Here is a 19,158-nt window from a genome sequence, read left to right as displayed (position 1 = left end):
CATGTCAACCGGCCGACGTCCGGTTAGCAAATTCGACCAAAATTGACCGGAAATGACTGAATTGGCACAACGTAAAAAAGTTTAGGACTAAATCGACACCAAAAAAATGTTTATGACTAAATTGGCACAAAGATAAAAGGTTTAGGACTTTTTTGGCACTTTTCCCCCGTCGCAAGAGTGCTGGGGGAATTGCACGCAGCAACACCCGAACCTCATCACCGCCTTCTGCGGAGGCAGCTTGTGCGCCCAGTCCTGCATGTGTCAATATCAATGTTGATGCATAAAGTCATAGTTTTTATTCGTATTTCGACTGGAATTGAATAAATGAACTTGACTACTGACATCCTTTTTTTGGGGACATTGTTAGCGCTTCGATTCGGTTGATCAATAAGGTGACTTCTCCATATGATTGATGCGTTTCCTTTTCTTGAATAACAAAGGAACATTGCTTTCTCTAGATGGGGGAAAAGGGTAGATGATCGTATTGGCGTTACATCTCTTTAGACTTAGTTGTAGACCCGCGAGATGCGCCGGACGATTAAATCTCTCGATTCTAAAAGCATGATGTGCACATATTATGTCAGTGCATGAAACCGATACACGAAAAGCTTGTGAAAAGTTAACGCAAAAAATCCTATTCTTTTTCCTATAGTGAAAATATTATTCTTTCAGATGGGTAATATTAAGGTTTCTTCAGTTAAATCCACGACTGCGAAAACTTTGGCGGTCAAATTAACCGAAGAAATTGTTTGACTTCATTTCATATCTGGCTGATCATCTTCCAATTGAAGAGCTTTGCTTTACTGTTTGTGGTATTTTTCTGAGGGTCTGGAACTATTCTGAAAGCTCTGGTGGAGGTCTGAAATATTTAGGTTTCATTGAGGGTAATATGTGGAGTTATAAGCCAGGAAATTCCACTTCGAGGCGAAAATAGACTGATCCCTTTTCTCGATAAGCTGAGGGCAGGAGCGCAGGCTTCAGCAACCTGGAGCCTGGAGGGCCCATGAAATTTGATTATCTTGATTATTAAATCGAAAACCTCTTCCGCATTTAATGTTTTCTTTGCAGCGACAAGTTCTTGTCGCTGCTAGGCTAGTTGGTCGATCCTGGTAGGCGATTCTTTTTCCATTTTGCCGCTGGAATTACTCGATCCTTGATTGTGCAAACGCCATTGCCTGGTCATCAGCTTGTCAAAAGGACTGTTTGCGAATAGTTAGCGAGCATGAGGGGACGATGTGCTTGTGGAATTTGTGATTGTAACCCAACGCAATGCTGAAAACATTGCTTGAAGTACCTGGACAAATACTTACCAGAACATATGTACACGTGTTTGAAGGAAAAGAAAACTGGTTTCTTTTTTGCTTGGTTTTATTCCCCATTCACTTGGGCTCTATTGAATAATTTGTTTCTCTGAACCATCGGTGCCAGACGGAACTGACACACTGTTCGTATTGCTTTGTCAACTTGTTTTTCAGATTTTGAATGACAATAACCGATAAGAATATGATATCGAAAGTCTGAAGCATATTTCACGTAATGTTTATTCTTGTTTTCTGTAAAGACTAACCCGTGTTGATAATTCCGTTGAAACTCATGTGAATGTAATATTTGCATCGATACGGAGATATTAAACACGTTACAACCAAAGTATGATGCAAAACTGATCAATGAAATCTTATTTATACGATCGATCAATTCCTTGTCTTGAGTAGGATTTCATTACATCATTTGCTCTCTTTGGGGAAACAAAAATATGTCGGCAAAGTTCCGCGCCGCTTTGATCAAGGTAGCTTGATGTTCAGCTTATCTGCAAACGAATAATCATGGATGAGAATCAGCAAAAATTGAAAAAGAAAAGAAGAGAACCATATCATATCGAAGATGTCGACATAAGAACATTAAAGGAATGATGTATTTCAGACTTGATGCAACGTACCCGCGATTTCCTTGGCCGAGCATTCACTGTCGCACCTAATTTCACAGAAGGTCGAGCCATTGCCATCGGCTTTGCACTCGCTCTGGCATGTGTTGAAGCACACCTTGAACTTCTCGTCAATGGCTGCTTCTGCCATGTGGATGTTCAATGCCGTGGCAACAACGATGCACGTGAGGAACACTGCGACGAGCTTGTTGGCCATTTTGCTTGTATATGTACTTAGTCTGCGAAAGGAATGGTGCACCAGTTTCTGTGTTTCCCTGACTAAAGAGGTCACATATGATGTTCTTATATAGATAGAGAGTGACCTTATTTCAAGCACTCAAGTCCCTGAAATCTGGGAAGACCAGTGAACTTTCCGGTTGCTTTTAGTCGCATCATTTGAGAATCGCTGAACTTGCGGTTTAAATCAATGGACAGGCGCTAGACTCTCCATCAGGTGTTGGATGGTCATTTTTAGTTTTCTCATTGCTTATGCTAAATTAAGCCAAAGATGACAAGGTCAACCACCCTCGTCACCTCATCTCAGTTTAATCCAAATAAACAGAATGAAAAGATAAAAAGAGCTGCACCAATCTCAAAATTCATATGCTGGAACAGAAGAACTTTGATGAAAGAAAAAAGAGGTTCTTTCTCTATAAACCATCTGTTTTTTATGGTAATATTCTCTTACTTCCCTTTGGACTGAACTAGCATCAACAAGATACTCTTGGTTTAATTCGGAGATTGCCTGTATTGACTATGTGGTTAAAAGCGCAATTCGATTTAGTACTTGGAAGAAGTGTGGTCTGAACATCTATGCAAGGGGTTGATTTGCTAACAGTTGTTCACATTTAAATTAGGCTAATATACTTACATATAATTTCAAGTATAAAATTTGGTTGGACTTGAAAAGCCTTTAAGAAGAGGGATTAATAGTAAGTGCTTAAGCTGTCTACTTTTGTTTGCACATCCCACATCCATCACCTATAGATGTATATGAATAATAATTTCCTAAAAATTATCGATTGTACCTCATACAAAAGTGAACTAAAAGAAGTAATTTCATCTTCGATAAAAATGTATAGGAATAAATTGTTATTCATAGGAAAAGTATTCTACGTTGACTAAGTTTTCCAAATGATAAAATGATCATTTTTAAGAAAATATGTACCAGGCGATTGATTTTTCCTGAAATAATTGCACTCACTTTTCATATATTGAGTTAAATTACAATAATTTATTGAATTATTGGGTTGTGAAAGTAATTTTCTTCTAGTGATTAGATAAAATTATCTTTTCCTTGGGGCCCATGTTTGGTAACTAGAATACGTGATGGAGTTTAATGTACTCAATACTTAGTAAATTAAGCATATTTGTTAACTAGAACTATTTTTGACTTCAAAGACGAAATTTAGTTGAAGAAGCTACTTAATTCAGTAAGTAAGGATGAGGTTACCGAATTTATTTAATGGAAAGAGGAAACCAAGTAAGAAATAAAATTTTGTATTTTAAGACCTAAAACCTGCCATTAATATTTACAATCCCATGTTTGATAAGAAAAATATACCATTTACTTAGTATTTAATCATCATCAAACAACATTATTTTAATTTTCAGCAGTTAAATGGTCAACACTAGAAATTCAGTACGTGAACTTTAAATGCATTCATAATGACAACACAGAGAACTTTTGCTGGATGAAATATAAATAAGCTATGTGGTCGTCTCCCCAAAGTTCTTGTCACAATGCATAACTAGATTGTATGGGGATTTATTGTCGTAATAATAATTAAGCTGATCTTGTTATCACAATCTTAATTACTGAAATTGCTCGCCACTATTGAGTTTCATGAGGAACGCACATATCGACAAAGACCGTCATTTTTTTCCCTTCCCTTTCCTTTTGTTTTTTTCCTCTCCATCAGCCATAGGCGAGGGCTGGTATTGGCAAGTGTTGGTTTTGGCAGATTAGACGAGGGCTGCCCTTGTTGGCATCTAGTGAGGATTGCCCTAGCACTTGCTAGAGGCTGATGAGGGTCTAGCAAGGGCTGCTCTCACTAGATTTGATGAGGTCCCAAAGCCAATGGAAGGTAATAGGGAAAAAGAGGAAAGAAAAAAAGAGAAATATAAAAGGAAAAAAAGAAAACAAATTAAAAAATAAAAAGAAAATTATCCACTTTAGCGTTAACTATGTCACATAAGATAATTATGGCGCATTTAGTAACGATTATGTTCCCGAGAACAATTTATAAACATTTTAAGCCGTTTGGTAATCTGTCCAAAATTTCGATTCTAAAATAGAATTGCTTTTTTACCGTACTTCATTGATTCCTTCCAAATTCAATTTCTTTTAATTTTTAAATAATTTTTTTTGTTTTTCCTTTTTTGTTTTCTTTTTTTTTTCATTTCTCTCTCATGTTCTTCTTCTTCCGGTGGCTTGTGACCTCACTAGAGCGTCACCGGCCCTCGCAAGGCCAGCCCTCCGAGCCTCGCCGACACAGGGCAAGGCTCGCACACTGCCTTGCCGATGGCCAAGCTAACTGGCCCGGGTCCTCCTGAGCTCGTCGGACCGGTTGCGGCGGACCGGTGGCAATGATGGTGGACGGTAGCGGACGGCGGCAGACAACAACCGTGGGATGGCGGTCGATGAAGAAAAAGAAAAGAGAAGAAGAAGAGAAAATGGAAGAAGAAGAATTGGTTTTGATTTTTAGATTTGTTTCCGGAATAATAATTAACTTTTTTATTCTTGATTCTGTTCCAAATCTACTTTCGAGAACAAAAATATAAATTTGTTCTTAGGAACAAAAATTTTACCAAATGCGATTCTATTCCCAAACCGATCCTAACAAAAATTAGAATCGAGGCACTATTTAGATGGTTATCAAACAATGCCTTAGCATTGATCGAATTGTCAAGTCAATGATCTCTGGTCAAAATTGATTGGAATGATTGAATTGGCTAAATTAAATATTTAGGATTGAATCGATTTTTATATAATAGGTTTAGGACTTTTTGATAATTTTCTTTTGAGGTATAGAGGACTCATTTTTTCAGCCTGACTTATAAACATTATATGCATCTTGTGGTTTATGTCATCGGCTATCATCAATGTCTACCCTAGCGAAATTGATTAGCTGATAAAGGTACTTTTAACTTCTGGGGTCAAACTTCAGAGGAACCAAGACAAATTTAGGGTTGCCACAGAACGAAAGCCTGCGTGCATGTGCATGCCCTTACGTACAGATACACATATATCACCAGACGGGGAGAGTGTGCAATCACTCAATAGGATTTTAATACAACAACACCTATAAAAATCAGGAGGTATGATAAAGAAAGGTGAGATGGGGTTGACGCCGAAGAAGACGACGGGTTCAGAATGGGCCGGACACCGGGAGTACTCGACGGACCCACTGATTCCACAGGCGGATAAGCCGGTGTTGCGTCCGCTGTAGTGTCAGATTCCGGCGCGGGTGCTGGCGGGGATGCTATTACTGCTTTGGAAGCTGCGTGAAGGAGTGAAGAGGTTCAATTAGGTGAGACGATCAACCAGCTCGATCCATTCCACAATATATGTCAATGTTTTCATTCCAAAATTGCTTTTATAAATTTGGCTTTTTAAATGCTTACAATATCATTCCCCTTCTAGCGTTGAATTTTAGATGGGTAGGTGAACACAAAGTGGAATTACTTGAAATACATGATTTCCCGATTCTTTAGGTGGTTGGAAGGTTTTGCGTCTTGATGAGTAAAAATAATGGATATGATTTATTTTCGGGATGTCAATTTAAATTTTCATAAAGTTAGAAAGACAAGGGATTCATGAAAATTTTATGATCTATTTTGAATTCGAATATAGAATGGGATAGATTCATGGGTTACTCGACTATCATTTTGATTATTGCAAATTAGCAATTCTTTCCGTCTATAGTTCTTGCAATTATAGCATATTTGCGGTGTGTGCATGGGCTATTCATGGAATTTTTTTTGGGGGAAATATCAAGACTTACGTCAACTTTCACAAACTTCTACTTTTGACAATACCAAAAGTATACTTGAGGTTTATTTTTGCTACTTTACACATTCGTGATAATTATATCGCCTTGTATCTTCATTTATAAAAATGCCCATTTTTTCTTTAAGAATACCGATCCCCCGATTTACCAACTAAACACCAAATCATTCAAAAACAAGATGCTAAAATGAGTTTGCTAACTGGGGCAATCTGGCCTTTTTAATGTGTGATTTTTCTTAGGGTTATGTCAATGATATCTGCAAAGATAGACATATACAAGTCATCATTGGGTTAAAAATGAGGTTCTTTTTTTCTTGGTATTTGGCATTTTGTTTTGGTAAAAGGATAAAGTTTCCATATATATGTTTGTACATACGTATGTATGTACGTACGTATGTCTCGGAAGTTTACCTCGGGGGCTTAATGATGGGGAAGGAGCTAAATGTGGAGAACCAGATCCAGCTTCGTGATGATGGGGTGAAGAAGCTGCAGGTGCAGGAGGTGGGCCGAACAGTGTGGGACCTGTCAATGAAAGTACGTTATTTACAATCTTCGGTTGCATGTATACATAACTTGGAACCCGTTCCAGTTTCCTATTTTCCATCCGGTGACCCCTTGTGCTTTCTAACTCGGTGAAAATAACTCCTGTGCTATTTACAAATTCATTGAGAACCCCTTCCGATTAGTTTCGGGCAGGTTCATCGCGTAACTTAGCCAAAGCGAAATCGATCCAAAGGGTTTCTAAATGATTTTGTAAGCGTACATGGGCTATTTTCACGAAATCGAAAATACCCGGGGGTCATTGGATAAAAAGAACCAGAGCACAGGAGGGTTTTTGCTATATCATAGTATCGTTTCACGAGGAGTTTTAGGCATGTCAACGTACCTGGAGCAGGAAGGGGCGACCCGGAGGCTGCAAAATCAAACGAACATGTTACACCATATTAGTCTTTCGCGTCTCCTTCTCTTTCCTAATATTCGACGAATAAATTGCAGCGCAGACCAAGGAATCATCATGCCTACCTTTGCACTGCAAGGGAAGGCCGCCGTTGCAAGCCTGGGGGAGCGAGAGCGCGAGGGTCCGGTTGACGGGCAGCGGGATGGGCACGTTGGCGGTGACGACGAGGCAGGTGCATTCGAGGCTGGTCCCCAAGAGCTTCTTGAAGGAGTCGCAGCAGCTGGAGGAGGGGGACGACCCGTTCGCGCTGCTCCCGGTGATGAAGTTGAAGCACGGCGTGAAGGTCGAGATCATGGACGCGCTGCAGGGCGTGCTGATCTGGGCGTCCACCGACATGAACGGAGTGATCACGCAGAGCGCGGAAGCTAATACGAGCGCAAGCTCAAGGAAAGCTTTGGAGCCTTCCATGGTGCTGCGGGCTTTGTTGCACGGGCACGAGAGAGATGGGGTTATATATAGAGTTGGGAGGGGGATTTTAGGTTACTTGTGAGGGAAAAGCGAGGGTTAGATTTAAAGTGGTTCTGGAGTTGCAACTACTGGTGACTTGAATAGTGGGAGTGAGGGGAGAATCTAATTGATTTTCCTCTATATAAGGGAAGATTGCTAGACAGGTTCGATTAGTCTCGAAATTAGGTGCATGTGCACGATTATTTCCGGATTAGATGGATATTCGCAAAATTCGATCTTTGGAGGGACTTATATTGGGCCTAGTTTCTCGATTTTCAGCCCCTTTCTTGAAAAGAATAGGCCCATTTCAGCAAGGTCCAGGCAAGCCTTCATGAGCAGTAAGGCCTAGTTACATGGTGCACTTAAATGTTGACGTACATATTTCTATATATTTATTCTCCTTAGCCAAAGAGTATCAACCCGATATAACTTTAAATGAGGTTCTACTTCTGATGTTATAGAGATCATTAGCTAAAATTTACTTAAATGAAACTATCTTGATATTTATAAGGTAAAAAAAAAGGTAATAAAAAGGTTTCATATTTTAGGAAAAGGATTAAAATGAAATAAACATTTTGGAAAATCTGAGGAATAAACTTGTGGATAGAATTGAAGGATTGTCTGAATTTGTCGAACAGTTAAGCCACTAAATTGAATATATTGAAAGTTTAGGATATATTAAACATCTACGAATAATTCAAGGACCAAATTGAATGAACTAAAAGTCTAAAGATAACATGTTTTCCTACTATTGTCCATCTCAAGATCCCTTGCTAAACATGTATGTTGGCAGCTCAAGATATGAATACTTAAGCAATGTCACCTTAGTATCGGCAATTTTCCTTGCTAATGATTGAATGGATTCATGAATCAGTATATGCTTACACATAACATAATAATTAAATATAGCAAGAAAAAAAATAACGGCTATAATAATTAATTTTTTTCTTTAATATTATTTATATTCTATAAAATACCTAAACAAACCCTATTTTAAAAAGAGAAAACTGCCATTAGTAAAATAAAAGGTAGTCTTCCTAATGATTTTATTATGAAATATATAAAATTTAATAAAATATTAGAAATGATAGCGTATTATATAATTATGGATAACACTTAAATACTTAATCAATTGCAATGCTTACTTTAAAAGTCAGATTAATTGCTGCGTTAGCCGAATCAAGCATTGGGAGGATCATAAAAATGGAAGCTACGTGCTTAAAGATGGTCTTTTTTTTTGGGTCCGCCGGGGTGGAATTTTCCCCCAAACCCACAACGTTCGCGACGTTTCCCCAAGAGTATGCAACCATCTATGTAGCTTTTTCCTAATTATTTCAATTTTTAATATCTCAATTAAATAAGAGAAAATCTAGAAACTTGCCTTTCTGAGGTTGAATATTGTATGTGATAAATAAGAAAAAATCATAATTAACATAGTTATTAATTATATAAATGGTCGTTATATAAATTCACGAAATGAAGTGGCCATCAAAAGAGGCAACTTTATGTACGTCACTGAGTCGATATTGGTCCTTTCCCGAACATATTTTAGCTTTACACAAACAAGATACAATGTCAATATTTAGTGGAGACAGAAGGTTTTTATTGAGCTTCTTCACAACTAGATCGCAAATCTTCGCCATTGAGTATAACAATACCCAATAGGATGATGCATGACGAAAAACTCTTTGTCGACTCTCTAATCACACATGACCTTTTGATTAGCATGGTGAATTTCAATAAATATTATCTCTCTCAAGCAGTTCTAACCCGAAAAGAAGAATAAGAATGAGAACAACAAGAAATGAATAGGTGAAGCGGAACTGTGAAAAATTCCCCACTCTATTTTTTCACGTTCTTAATTATTATTGTAATGCTGAGGAATGTCTCTAAGCTTATGTACATCATCTTATAAATGATATTCACATTTTACACAAAAGAAGAAGAAGAAGAAGAAGAAGAGAGATAATTAGAGAAAGCGTGTTCTAATCTGTTCTATCTATATGCGTAAAGGATAGGCTGAGTTGGTAAAACAGGAAGGGTTTGGAAAACTGAAGCATCCGCGGTTAGTACAAAGAAAATTTTCCACAACTGACTTATCCACCCTCAATTTTTGTACTTACTCATTCTCTCTTTAAATATCAAGTTAAACTGAACAATTTTCTCTACACTGACAGCGTACGTTACCCAATCACTCGCTCGACTTAGTGCATTCACATTCTCACGAGTCAGACCATTAGAAAGCTATTCTTGACACATTTAATCTTGGATGACTATCTTTGACCAGACCCAAGAGATCAACTTAGTTATAAATAAGTTAAACATGTGGTAGACTTTTTAACCAGACCCAAGAGGTTAACTTTGTTTTATATAAGTTAAACATTTGGTAGGTTTGCACCTAATTAACTTAGGTACGCCCACCATCAAAACATATCCATGGTAGGGTCGATGATGCTCTTGGTCACCTGCTGGTCAATTAGCCCCCACTCTTTTGTCAAAATGCCACTTATTGGAGAAAATTACTAAAATAGTCATAAATTTATTGCAATTGTGTTAATTCATTATTAAACCAATTTAATCATTAACTTTTTGAGAATTTGCCTATGCAATCATTTCGGTTTATTTTTTGGCCAGAAATGCTAACGTGGATGTTAGCCGTCCTATGTGGCATAACCATGGCTAATGTGAACAATTTTTACATTTTCTTGAATTTTTTTTTTTTATATTTCCTTATATCCTTCTTTTCCTTTTTACATTTCCTACTTCCTTTGCCAATCGCTAACCTCGATAATGGCTGGCGAGGGATGCCCTTGCCAGCTTCGATCGAGGGAGAGAGAGCCTTGCTTGAGGTTGGCAAGGTCAACCCTCGCCAAATATGGCAGCAAGGTCGACCCTTGCCCAATTTTTTGAAGGCAATCCTCATCTATGGCCAATCATCGACAACAGGTGGAGGAAGAAGGAAATAAAAAAGAAAGAATAGAAAGAAAAGTACATAAAAATTCAAAACAATACAAAATTACAAAAATTGTTCAAATCAGCACTAACCATGACATGTAAGACAATTAGCATCCACCTAAGTGATTCCCAATTAAAATTGGCTAAAATGAGTATATTAATAAATCATCAAAATGTTTAGGGTTAAATTAGTTAAATTGAAATGTTTAAAATCAAATTGACAAAAGTATAATATGTGTGTGTGTATAATAATGTATAGGACCTTTTTTTTTTTGACAATTTCCCCCCATTTATTGTATCTTTATTTCCTTGAAATCGGATACATATTATGTCGACACATTTCCTAAACACCAACAAAGGATGGTATTATTCTTCACCGATTGATACTCAAAACAAATTAGAGGGTTTTATTACCATCGAAAAGAGAACAACTATTCGGTGAATGGATAATTCTCGTATCGAAGTCTGCAGTCGTGGAGCTGGAACTGAACCCCGATGCTGTGGTCACACTGGTCGTCGACGTCGTCCCAAGCGGTTCTCACGCAGTAGGAGCAGTCCGACTGCGAGAGGGTCCCGTTGCACGCGGCGTGGCCGTAACAAACATGCCCGCTGTTGTCAAATTTGGAGTAGTAATCGCAGCCGGACTTTGCCGTCTTGTCAGCCAAATCTGAGAAAACCCGCGCGACGCTGAAACTGTAGAGGCTCCAATCCGAATACTTGTTCCCGTTGCAGATCTTGTTCACCACCGTCGTGTCTACGCAATCGGCCGGAAAAATGCAAGAAAGGATCAAAATGGCGATCGGTACAGTTCTTGATAAAGCCATCGTCAATTTTTTTCTTTCTTTCCTTCTGTTTTACCAAAACAGAAAGGGGGTTTGCAGTGCTCATCTCGGATGACTTTATATAGGGTTTATTCTTGCCGGCTTGCCAAATGTGGATGCAAATATAATGTCGGTTTTCGATTCTTTTTTTTTTTTTTTTTTTTGCAAATTACCTTGTTCGTTTCTTTTATTAATATTGCTCCTTGTAGGTATCATAATACACTAAGAGAGAAATGCTACTAAGGACGATACATCCTCTAGTAGAACTTCCAGACAGGCTGTCTCACTGTGGAAACTTTGTTCTTTGTTGTATATCATGGAATTGACAAGAAATTTAACGAAATGCTTAGGAATTGTCGATGCGCTAACGTCACAAGTCATGGGTATCTCCTTGACAAACTTCATGGCTTGCGGTATGCATGAAAGAAACAAGAAAAGAGCCAGTGGAACCTTTTTTCTTGAGGGACCATCCGATACTCAAGTCAGTAGTGATATATGATAACCAGACAGAGAATATATTTAAGGGCTTTTGGCCTAGTTGGATCATCACCATTTATCTGTGTGACAATGTCTTCGGTATTTGTTCAGTAATGTGAATACATAAAGGTTGAACAACTCAATTTGTGGCAAGGCTTCATGTAAATCATTCGATCAATTGCTAATACTACTCTCGACAGAGTCGATGTGAATCTTGGTAAGTCACGTGATTCCCTATCGACGAACAACAAAAAAGAGACGAAGCTAGAGATGTTGAAAAAGCTCGATATGCGACCATATCATCTTCAAAATGTGCATCATCATCGGTCCAACATTCTTATTCATCTAATGCAGAAGGAACAATAAGTACCCACTTTGCTCGACCGAAGACGTGATAGGCCTGCGGACAACTTTAAACTGTTCACAAAGGCGCTGGTGGTTTCATGACTTGGATGTTTTAGCTTCTCTTGAAAAGGGTATTTCCCGTACCAAACTCAACATTCTTGCAGCTGGTGCTGAAGCCCGATCGAGAGGCAGGCCATATTCATTATTCATCCCTGAGACGGTCGAACTCATGCAGCCTCTGCAACTCATCATGCGTGAGCTTTCCACTGCAAGCACCAAACCCATAGCAGGGGTCTGGCGTGGAATCATCACACACGCTACACTAGTCATAACCGTAGTCGGGCGTTTCAACCTTCAAATTCTCGAGTTCTCGCTCCTGATTCAGCAAGAAAAACCCTTTGATTCTGAACTGATTTATGAAATATGTTGTCAGGATTCGGCGCAGAATCTTAAGAATATAGAGAGTAAAAACAAAAAAAAAAAAATCGAGATACAAGATTTTATGTTGATTTACTCTTAAGTTAAGGCTCCGACTAATAAAGAATTTCCACTATAATTTACACATCGTATCTTAATGTTACATCCCTCAATTAAAAAAAAAAAAGATTATATATATTCAGCAACTATTCATGAGCCAAAATCTGACTACCAATAAAATATAAGCTCAAACTATGAAAGCTTTTAGCAGCTCGGGGGTACCGCTGGCTTATAGGGAGAGAGACTCTTGTGCCATCCTGTTAATGAGGACCACGCTCTACCACATATGCTCAAAGTTAGTACCAAATCGAGCATCGAGAGGATCATAGTCATGGAAGCGATGCGCTCAAAGTTGGTACTGCCGTGTCTTTTGTACCATTTTTGTTTGTCTATGGCTGCATGTTTTTGTTCTTTGAGTTCAAGACCACGATTCCCTTTTTTCCCTCCAATATATGCCAAACCAACTCCTGGTTCTTGTCTCCATCTACTCCCTTTCTTTTCTAGTTTGCCGAAAGCGCGCACTCCGTAATCCACTTCTTTTGACGGAATTCAACCTGGAGTTTCGGCAATTCAATTTTCACCAAATGCTCTTCTCGGTTCTTTTCAACGTCCCACGGAATCCCCTTTCAGGTACTAGATTGAGATTATGGCCAATTATATTCGAAATAGGCATGATCCTTAAGTTGATCTTTCATAAAGAGATGATAGTTTGTAATCCAGTATTATAGGATCTTCATAGTAGGTTGAAGAATCGGGGGTGCTAATATCAAGATTCTTTCATGGCTAATTGTCATATACCAGAGTTTCTACATGTAGACCATGAAGAGGCAAAGTTTCAACAACGGGGTTTTTTTAATTTTATATTTTTTCGTTTAAATGAACTATCAAACTCAATATAGACGTTTTATCTAGGAATTTGGAAGAAATGACCCTATGACAGAGCGAGTTTGAGGTGTATTTCCCCAAGGGAAAATCTAATCTTGGAATTGTTACGAGTTCTAAATACCCAAACGATTATAAGAGGCTGGAAAATTTCCGGCATAAGAGCAAAGAAACACAACCCGTAAAGCAGTAAAAAATCCTGTATACTTCATTGATTGCTTTAGTGGTATCAACTTATTGATATCGGAGTCTTTTAGGGAATTGCTTTTCACTTCATGAATAGATAACTTTAATCATTTTTGTGATTGTGTGGAGTTTCTTTGGTCACAAGCTTGTCCATGTCTACTACAACAGGCTTGATTTCAACTAATATATTGCCTAGCGTGCCGCTCCCCCACGTCTTGTCGACCATATTCAGCAGCAATCACTCTTTATATAACGACATGTCATATCTGTCTACCATGCAATAGTTAGTGCTTTTATGTATAAGTTTAGGGATATTTTAAGGACATTATTAACTTTATAATCAGTTAAGTTTGTATGCTCTAGTAGATGCCACAGACTTAGGATTTTTTCTTCTCGCGTGCACATATTACGTATAAAAAGTAACTTTTTCTTCATACCAAATAAAGGTATTTTAGTTAGTGTCCGATGATAGAACTTCCTCAATTCCGGTGGAAACAATGTAACTTAATTCCTAATGGATTGTGGTGTTAAGATGCTTGGGCTTTTTGGCAAAAAGTGAAGGGTTCAAAACTCAATCTATTTGTCGCCAATTCTCTCAGGTCACCTTTAAGAGTCACAAGCTATTACGATTCCATAAATATGCAATGTCATCTGGACGGAAGGATCAACACAGTAATTATAAATAAATAAATATCAATCGGCACTGATTAATCAAACAATATTTAAAACAAAGTAAACCTGTAAGTAAAGTTTGTTCCCCCTGTGAAAAGCCTCAAGGGATTTCATTGATAGAAAAAAGCAGATGAGGGACAAGAACTGGGCACACCAATGGAATAAGTTGTGGATTTTCATTCAAAATGAGAAGAAGCAAATAAAGCTCAAAGGAAAGGGAGATTCTTTTCTTTTATTTTATTTATAAAAAAAGAAAGAGGAGAAATTCCGGACTGCAAAGCGACCAAATCAGATGAGCTGGCACATCAATCGGGGGATCTACCAAGATTCCTACATAGAGACAAAGAAAGACAGAATCTGTGCAGGACCCACACAAAGAGAATAATGTCCGAACCATTACATTACAAGGCGGCGGCATCAAAAGATGAGGTGAAAAACATCCATGCAGAATGATATCTGCATGGTTTACCTTTCCAGATCCGTCACTCCTAGTGCAATTCAACGCTAATGTCCAAGTTAAAGAAAAACGTGATTATAGTAAAAACCAAAAACCAACAAGGCATGTTTTAGTAATCTACAAATATGACGGAAGAAAATCCTTTCAAGTCGACTATCTTTTTTCACTGTAAAACTGACGATTCTTCGTCTTATCATGGCAAGAAAGTTAATATTACGATTTTCAGATCAATTTCTTAAAAGTGAGCGAAGGGTTGTCTGACTAATAAACCCAGAATGCACTTTCGGGCCGCGGTAGTGTTTCTGTTCGTATTGCTTGTCGCACTCGCACTACCAATAGGGTGCGATGCTGGAGGGATTGCTATCTACTGGGATCAGAATGGGAACGAGGGAACGTTGGCAGAGACGTGCCCCACAGGAAACTACGAGTTTGTGAACATAGCTTTTTTAGCAACATTCGGCAACGGGCGACCTCCCACGATGAACCTCGCTGGTCATTGTGATCCGAACAGTCACAGCTGTACCAGATTGAGTGCCGATATCAGATCATGGCAAGCTAAGGGAATCAAACTGATGCTGTCAATCGGGGGCGCGGCTGGTAGCTACTCCCTTGCATCCCCTATAGATGCGCAGAAAGTGGCGAGGTACCTCTGGAGCAACTTCCTGGGGGGGAAGGACCTCTTCTCGACCGCTAGGAAATTCGGTCTTGGATGGAATCGACTTCGACATCGAAGGCGGGACCGGCCTGTACTGGGACGACCTCGCCAGGTATCTTTCTCGTTACAGCAAGCGAGGGAAGAAGGTCTACTTGTCCGCTGCTCCTCAATGCCCCTTTCCCGACGCGCGGGTCGGCAGGGCTCTTAAGACCGGTCTATTCGATTATGTTTCTGTCCAATTTTACAATAACGCTCCATGTCAATACTCCTGGGGAGATATCAACAATCTAGAAGATGCATGGAAGCAGTGGACATCGAGCGTTCGGGCAAAGAAGATTTTCCTGGGTTTACCGGCTTCACCCGGAGGCAGCCGGCAGCGGTTTCATACAGGTGTCTGATCTCACATCAAAAGTGCTTCCTGCCATCAAGGGTTCCAGAAAGTTTGGAGGTGTTATGCTCTGGTCAAAGTACTATGATGATCAAAGTGGATAAAGTAAATCCATAAAAGATGCTGTCTGAGTTTCGGTGTTTCTAGTATAAGCTAGTTTAATAGTTTCATATGACATGTCTTCTTCTCTAAGTCATTGTGATAAATACGTGTGTACTACGTTTATGTTTCTTATATTGAGAAGAGATCTCCATCACAGACTCTACTTGTACCGTCAAAACATGATTACTCCATATAAAAGTATTTAAATATCAAACTTTGACATTTATTTGACAGTTTAAACTTCTAAAAAATTAATGGCGATTTCATAAAAACTCACATAGGATCAAAGCAGGTCTTGAGTTTAAATCTTTTAAGACCCTTTTTAGACCCTTTTTACCCCCTTTATTTGTCTGTTTACATGCTTCAGTCCTGGGTTAAAGTTTACTTCACACTCAAGTGAGATTGTAAAGGTACTTAAATATCCATCATGACTTTACTAATAACTTAAATTTCTAGAATATATATGCTTATATGGCAATCCAATTTGTAATTTTCTCGCTTGTCCCACCAAACTTAAAGCTAGTAACGACGTCTAAAATTGCATCTTACTTATCGTGAGAGCTGAAGAAAATTGCATTATCAATGTCTCTACCAAATTCCTAGGTGCCGCATGCTTTTCATCTGTCCAAGTTTGCTGCATATCCAACTTCCAAAGCCATGTCTATAGCCTTTCCTTATACTTAAGCCATCTCGTTTTCTTCGAAGAAAATTCGAATGTCTACCATTGCTAAGATTCTAAAATAGCCATGAGAAAGAATTCACCAGCTAAAAAAAGAGTAAGGGTTCTTAATTAGATCTTCGATTTAATTGAGATTGTCCTAGTGACTCTATACAATCATCGGTTTTAGCGTTATATCGTATCGATCAACTCTCATTTTTGGAAGAAAGTTCGAATGTTTTAGTTAAAGGGCACTAACTGGGTTTTCCTAGTAGTCATCATAATTAGGTAGTCGATCTCGTCGAAAAATGTTCTGTGGAATATACCTATGTCCGTCTATTGACGCTATTCCTCACATGGAAAAGAGAAAACTTCCTAATTTTTCTAATAATAAGCTAAGTTGAAAAAATAAATGCAAACGACCATTTATCTCTAACTCATAAATTTAGCTGATACAAAACTTATGATAGCACCCAATTTTTCCCAACTTGGATGGATCAATCCGAGAAAATATTAAGTGCATCTTATGTGTTAGTGTGGCGAACAAGAAAATGAATGATAATGCGACATATGTCTCGTGTGAGGCTCAAATCGTCAGGTCAAACTTTGAACTCACCGTCCTCTCTCTCTCTCTCTCTCTCTCTCTCTCTCTCCTCACCGAGCCCTCATCCGACCGACAAACCACCAGCTCGTCTCTCTGGCTCCAACATCATATGTGCTCACGGTTGGGTTGGCTCCCTCTTCTCACTGGCAAGAACCTCTCTGGCTACATTCCCTCTGAGCTTGGCCTCCTTGGCTCGTTCAAACGGCTCAACCTCACCGGCAACAACTTCTCCAAGCCCATCCCCTCCCGCCTCTTCAATACGACCTCAGTCGTCTCTCTCGACCTCTCCCAAAACTTGCACGCTGATTCGATCTCGACCCAGAACAAGAACCTCCCCAACCTCGCCCACTCGGACCTGTCCTCAAACTCGCTCAATGGGTCACTCTCCGAAGTGCTCACAGAGCTTGGGAGACTCTCCAAGAGACTGAACCTGTCATACAACATGTTCTCCGAAAAGGTCTCGATTGTGCCCTCTCTCTCTCTCACTCTCTCTCTCTCTCTCTCTCTCTGAGTCACAACCAAGTCCTCATCCAACAAACCACCGCGTGGCCTCCGCCTCCACCATCGCGAAGTTTGTCATTGGGCTCGGTGGTTCATTAATCAGTCGAGGGCTTGGTGGGAGAGAGGGGGCGGTAGAGAGAGAGAGTCGGGCGAGCGAGAAGGGGAAGAGAGAGAGAGTGCAGAGAAGAGAGGAGATTTCAAAATGGTTTGACCACTTGGGCCCTACTTGGGCATATGTCACATTATCATACTTCTTCTTGTTTGTCACGCTGACACATAAGATGCACCCAATATTTTCTCGATCAATCTATAATTTCCAATCAAAAAATGAGTGTGTGACATTATTTAATATACTGTGAGAATAACTGTTTATTTTGGACCACAAAAAATTAAATCATAAATAATTATAAATTATTGTGAGATCCACTTCTTCAAGAATTTGTGGCTACACAATGGATCGTTATCATACAAAGATCTCAAAACTGTTATGCTAGCAAAGCTCTTTTCAATCTATGGATGTCTTCTCACTTAGCCACACCTTATGATGGTATAGCCTTAAAGTAAAGGCCAATATGCATAACTCATGAATAAAATCTATTTAAGTTAGATTTCCAAAACTGAAAATACGTTCAAGCTTGTTGAATTCTCTTCGTAAAGAGAAATTTGAATCATCTCCGCTTTCACCCGAGCTTGAAAAAGGAACTAACTAATTCATCAAATCCTTCCGGCCCACTAAGGTAAGATCGATTAGCAAAGTAATCGTGACATTAAACTATCAATTGATATAAGGGAGAATGAACCGATCAATTATAAACTTATTGTATATATATTAATTTAGTCTTAAACTTTTTCAATAATGTCGATTTAGTCCAAACGTCAACATAATATTTTAATATAGTTCTTCCGATCAAATTTCACTTAAAATTGTGACATGACGATTTAATCAATGTGATGGAACCATTGGAAAGCCTGTAAAATTGCTTAGAGTGCAGAGGAGGCTCAGTGATAGGCTGGGATCTTGTCAGTGAGGCTCAGAGTGCACGTAGGAACCACTGTAAATCGGCGGAATTGCTTATGGCAGTTCGCTGAGAGGTTGAAGATGTGCGAACAAGGGCCAGCGAAACGTCAAGAGGCTACCGGAAACCCGCTGCATGAGGGCTGGTTGAGCGCACCGGGAGAAGCCGAGATCGTGGCCGGACCACCGTGCTGGGGCAGTGGGGAAGGCCTGGTGCAGCGGTGGAGTGGTAGCTGCAGCAAGGGACAGCAACTATCGTGGAGAAGACGTTCTCGGCCGGTATTTCTCTTGCCACCGTGCCTTTATGAGTTCAAGAGAAAATCGTGCGACTCGGTGCGCGGAGAACGAGCAGAATTCGCAAAGGCACAGTCCCAAAGGTTTACTCGAATTGGTAGGATTGCATGTGGCCCGACCTCTTGATAGCATGGGCCGGGCCCTTCAATTGGTATTCCATTCTTCTTCTTTTTTTCTTTCTTTCTGTTTTTTTTTTTTTTTTCTTTTGGGCATCTGAAGTCACTCAATTGATCTAACTCAAAGTAAAAAGAAAACGGAATAAAGGTGATGACTAATCTTGGGGAATGGCACATTAGCTTTTCTTCGTGAGTTTCTTAATGTTTAATGCCAC

General features: G+C 39.2%; 3 protein-coding genes and 1 pseudogene across 3 annotated transcripts; 2 read left to right on the top strand and 2 right to left on the bottom strand.

The window, feature by feature from the left end:
- Positions 1-5,048: 5,048 nt before the first annotated feature.
- On the bottom strand, positions 5,049-7,306 carry LOC104456981 (mucin-1). Its single transcript, XM_010071884.3, has 4 exons — positions 6,957-7,306; positions 6,820-6,846; positions 6,345-6,455; positions 5,049-5,424 (listed from the first exon to the last, which is right to left on the bottom strand). The coding sequence occupies exons 1-4, from the start codon at positions 7,297-7,299 to the stop codon at positions 5,201-5,203; spliced, it is 705 nt and encodes a 234-aa protein (XP_010070186.1). The 5' UTR covers positions 7,300-7,306; the 3' UTR covers positions 5,049-5,200.
- A 3,418-nt stretch (positions 7,307-10,724) lies between these two features.
- On the bottom strand, positions 10,725-11,117 carry LOC104428879 (antifungal protein ginkbilobin-like protein). The gene has a single exon (XM_010041803.1). It carries the CDS (start codon positions 11,115-11,117, stop codon positions 10,725-10,727), a length of 393 nt encoding a protein of 130 aa, XP_010040105.1.
- A 3,768-nt stretch (positions 11,118-14,885) lies between these two features.
- Positions 14,886-15,784, top strand: LOC104428878 (annotated as a pseudogene).
- Positions 15,785-17,126: 1,342 nt separating this feature from the next.
- On the top strand, positions 17,127-18,953 carry LOC120287049 (somatic embryogenesis receptor kinase 1-like). The gene is made up of 2 exons (XM_039299705.1): positions 17,127-17,474; positions 18,600-18,953. The coding sequence occupies exons 1-2, from the start codon at positions 17,127-17,129 to the stop codon at positions 18,951-18,953; spliced, it is 702 nt and encodes a 233-aa protein (XP_039155639.1).
- The last annotated feature ends 205 nt before the right edge of the window (positions 18,954-19,158 follow it).

The sequence above is a fragment of the Eucalyptus grandis genome, chromosome 8, assembly GCF_016545825.1.
Source record: "Eucalyptus grandis isolate ANBG69807.140 chromosome 8, ASM1654582v1, whole genome shotgun sequence".
In the NCBI taxonomy this organism is placed as follows: Eukaryota; Viridiplantae; Streptophyta; class Magnoliopsida; order Myrtales; family Myrtaceae; genus Eucalyptus; species Eucalyptus grandis.
This window is presented reverse-complemented; position numbering and strand designations above follow the sequence as displayed.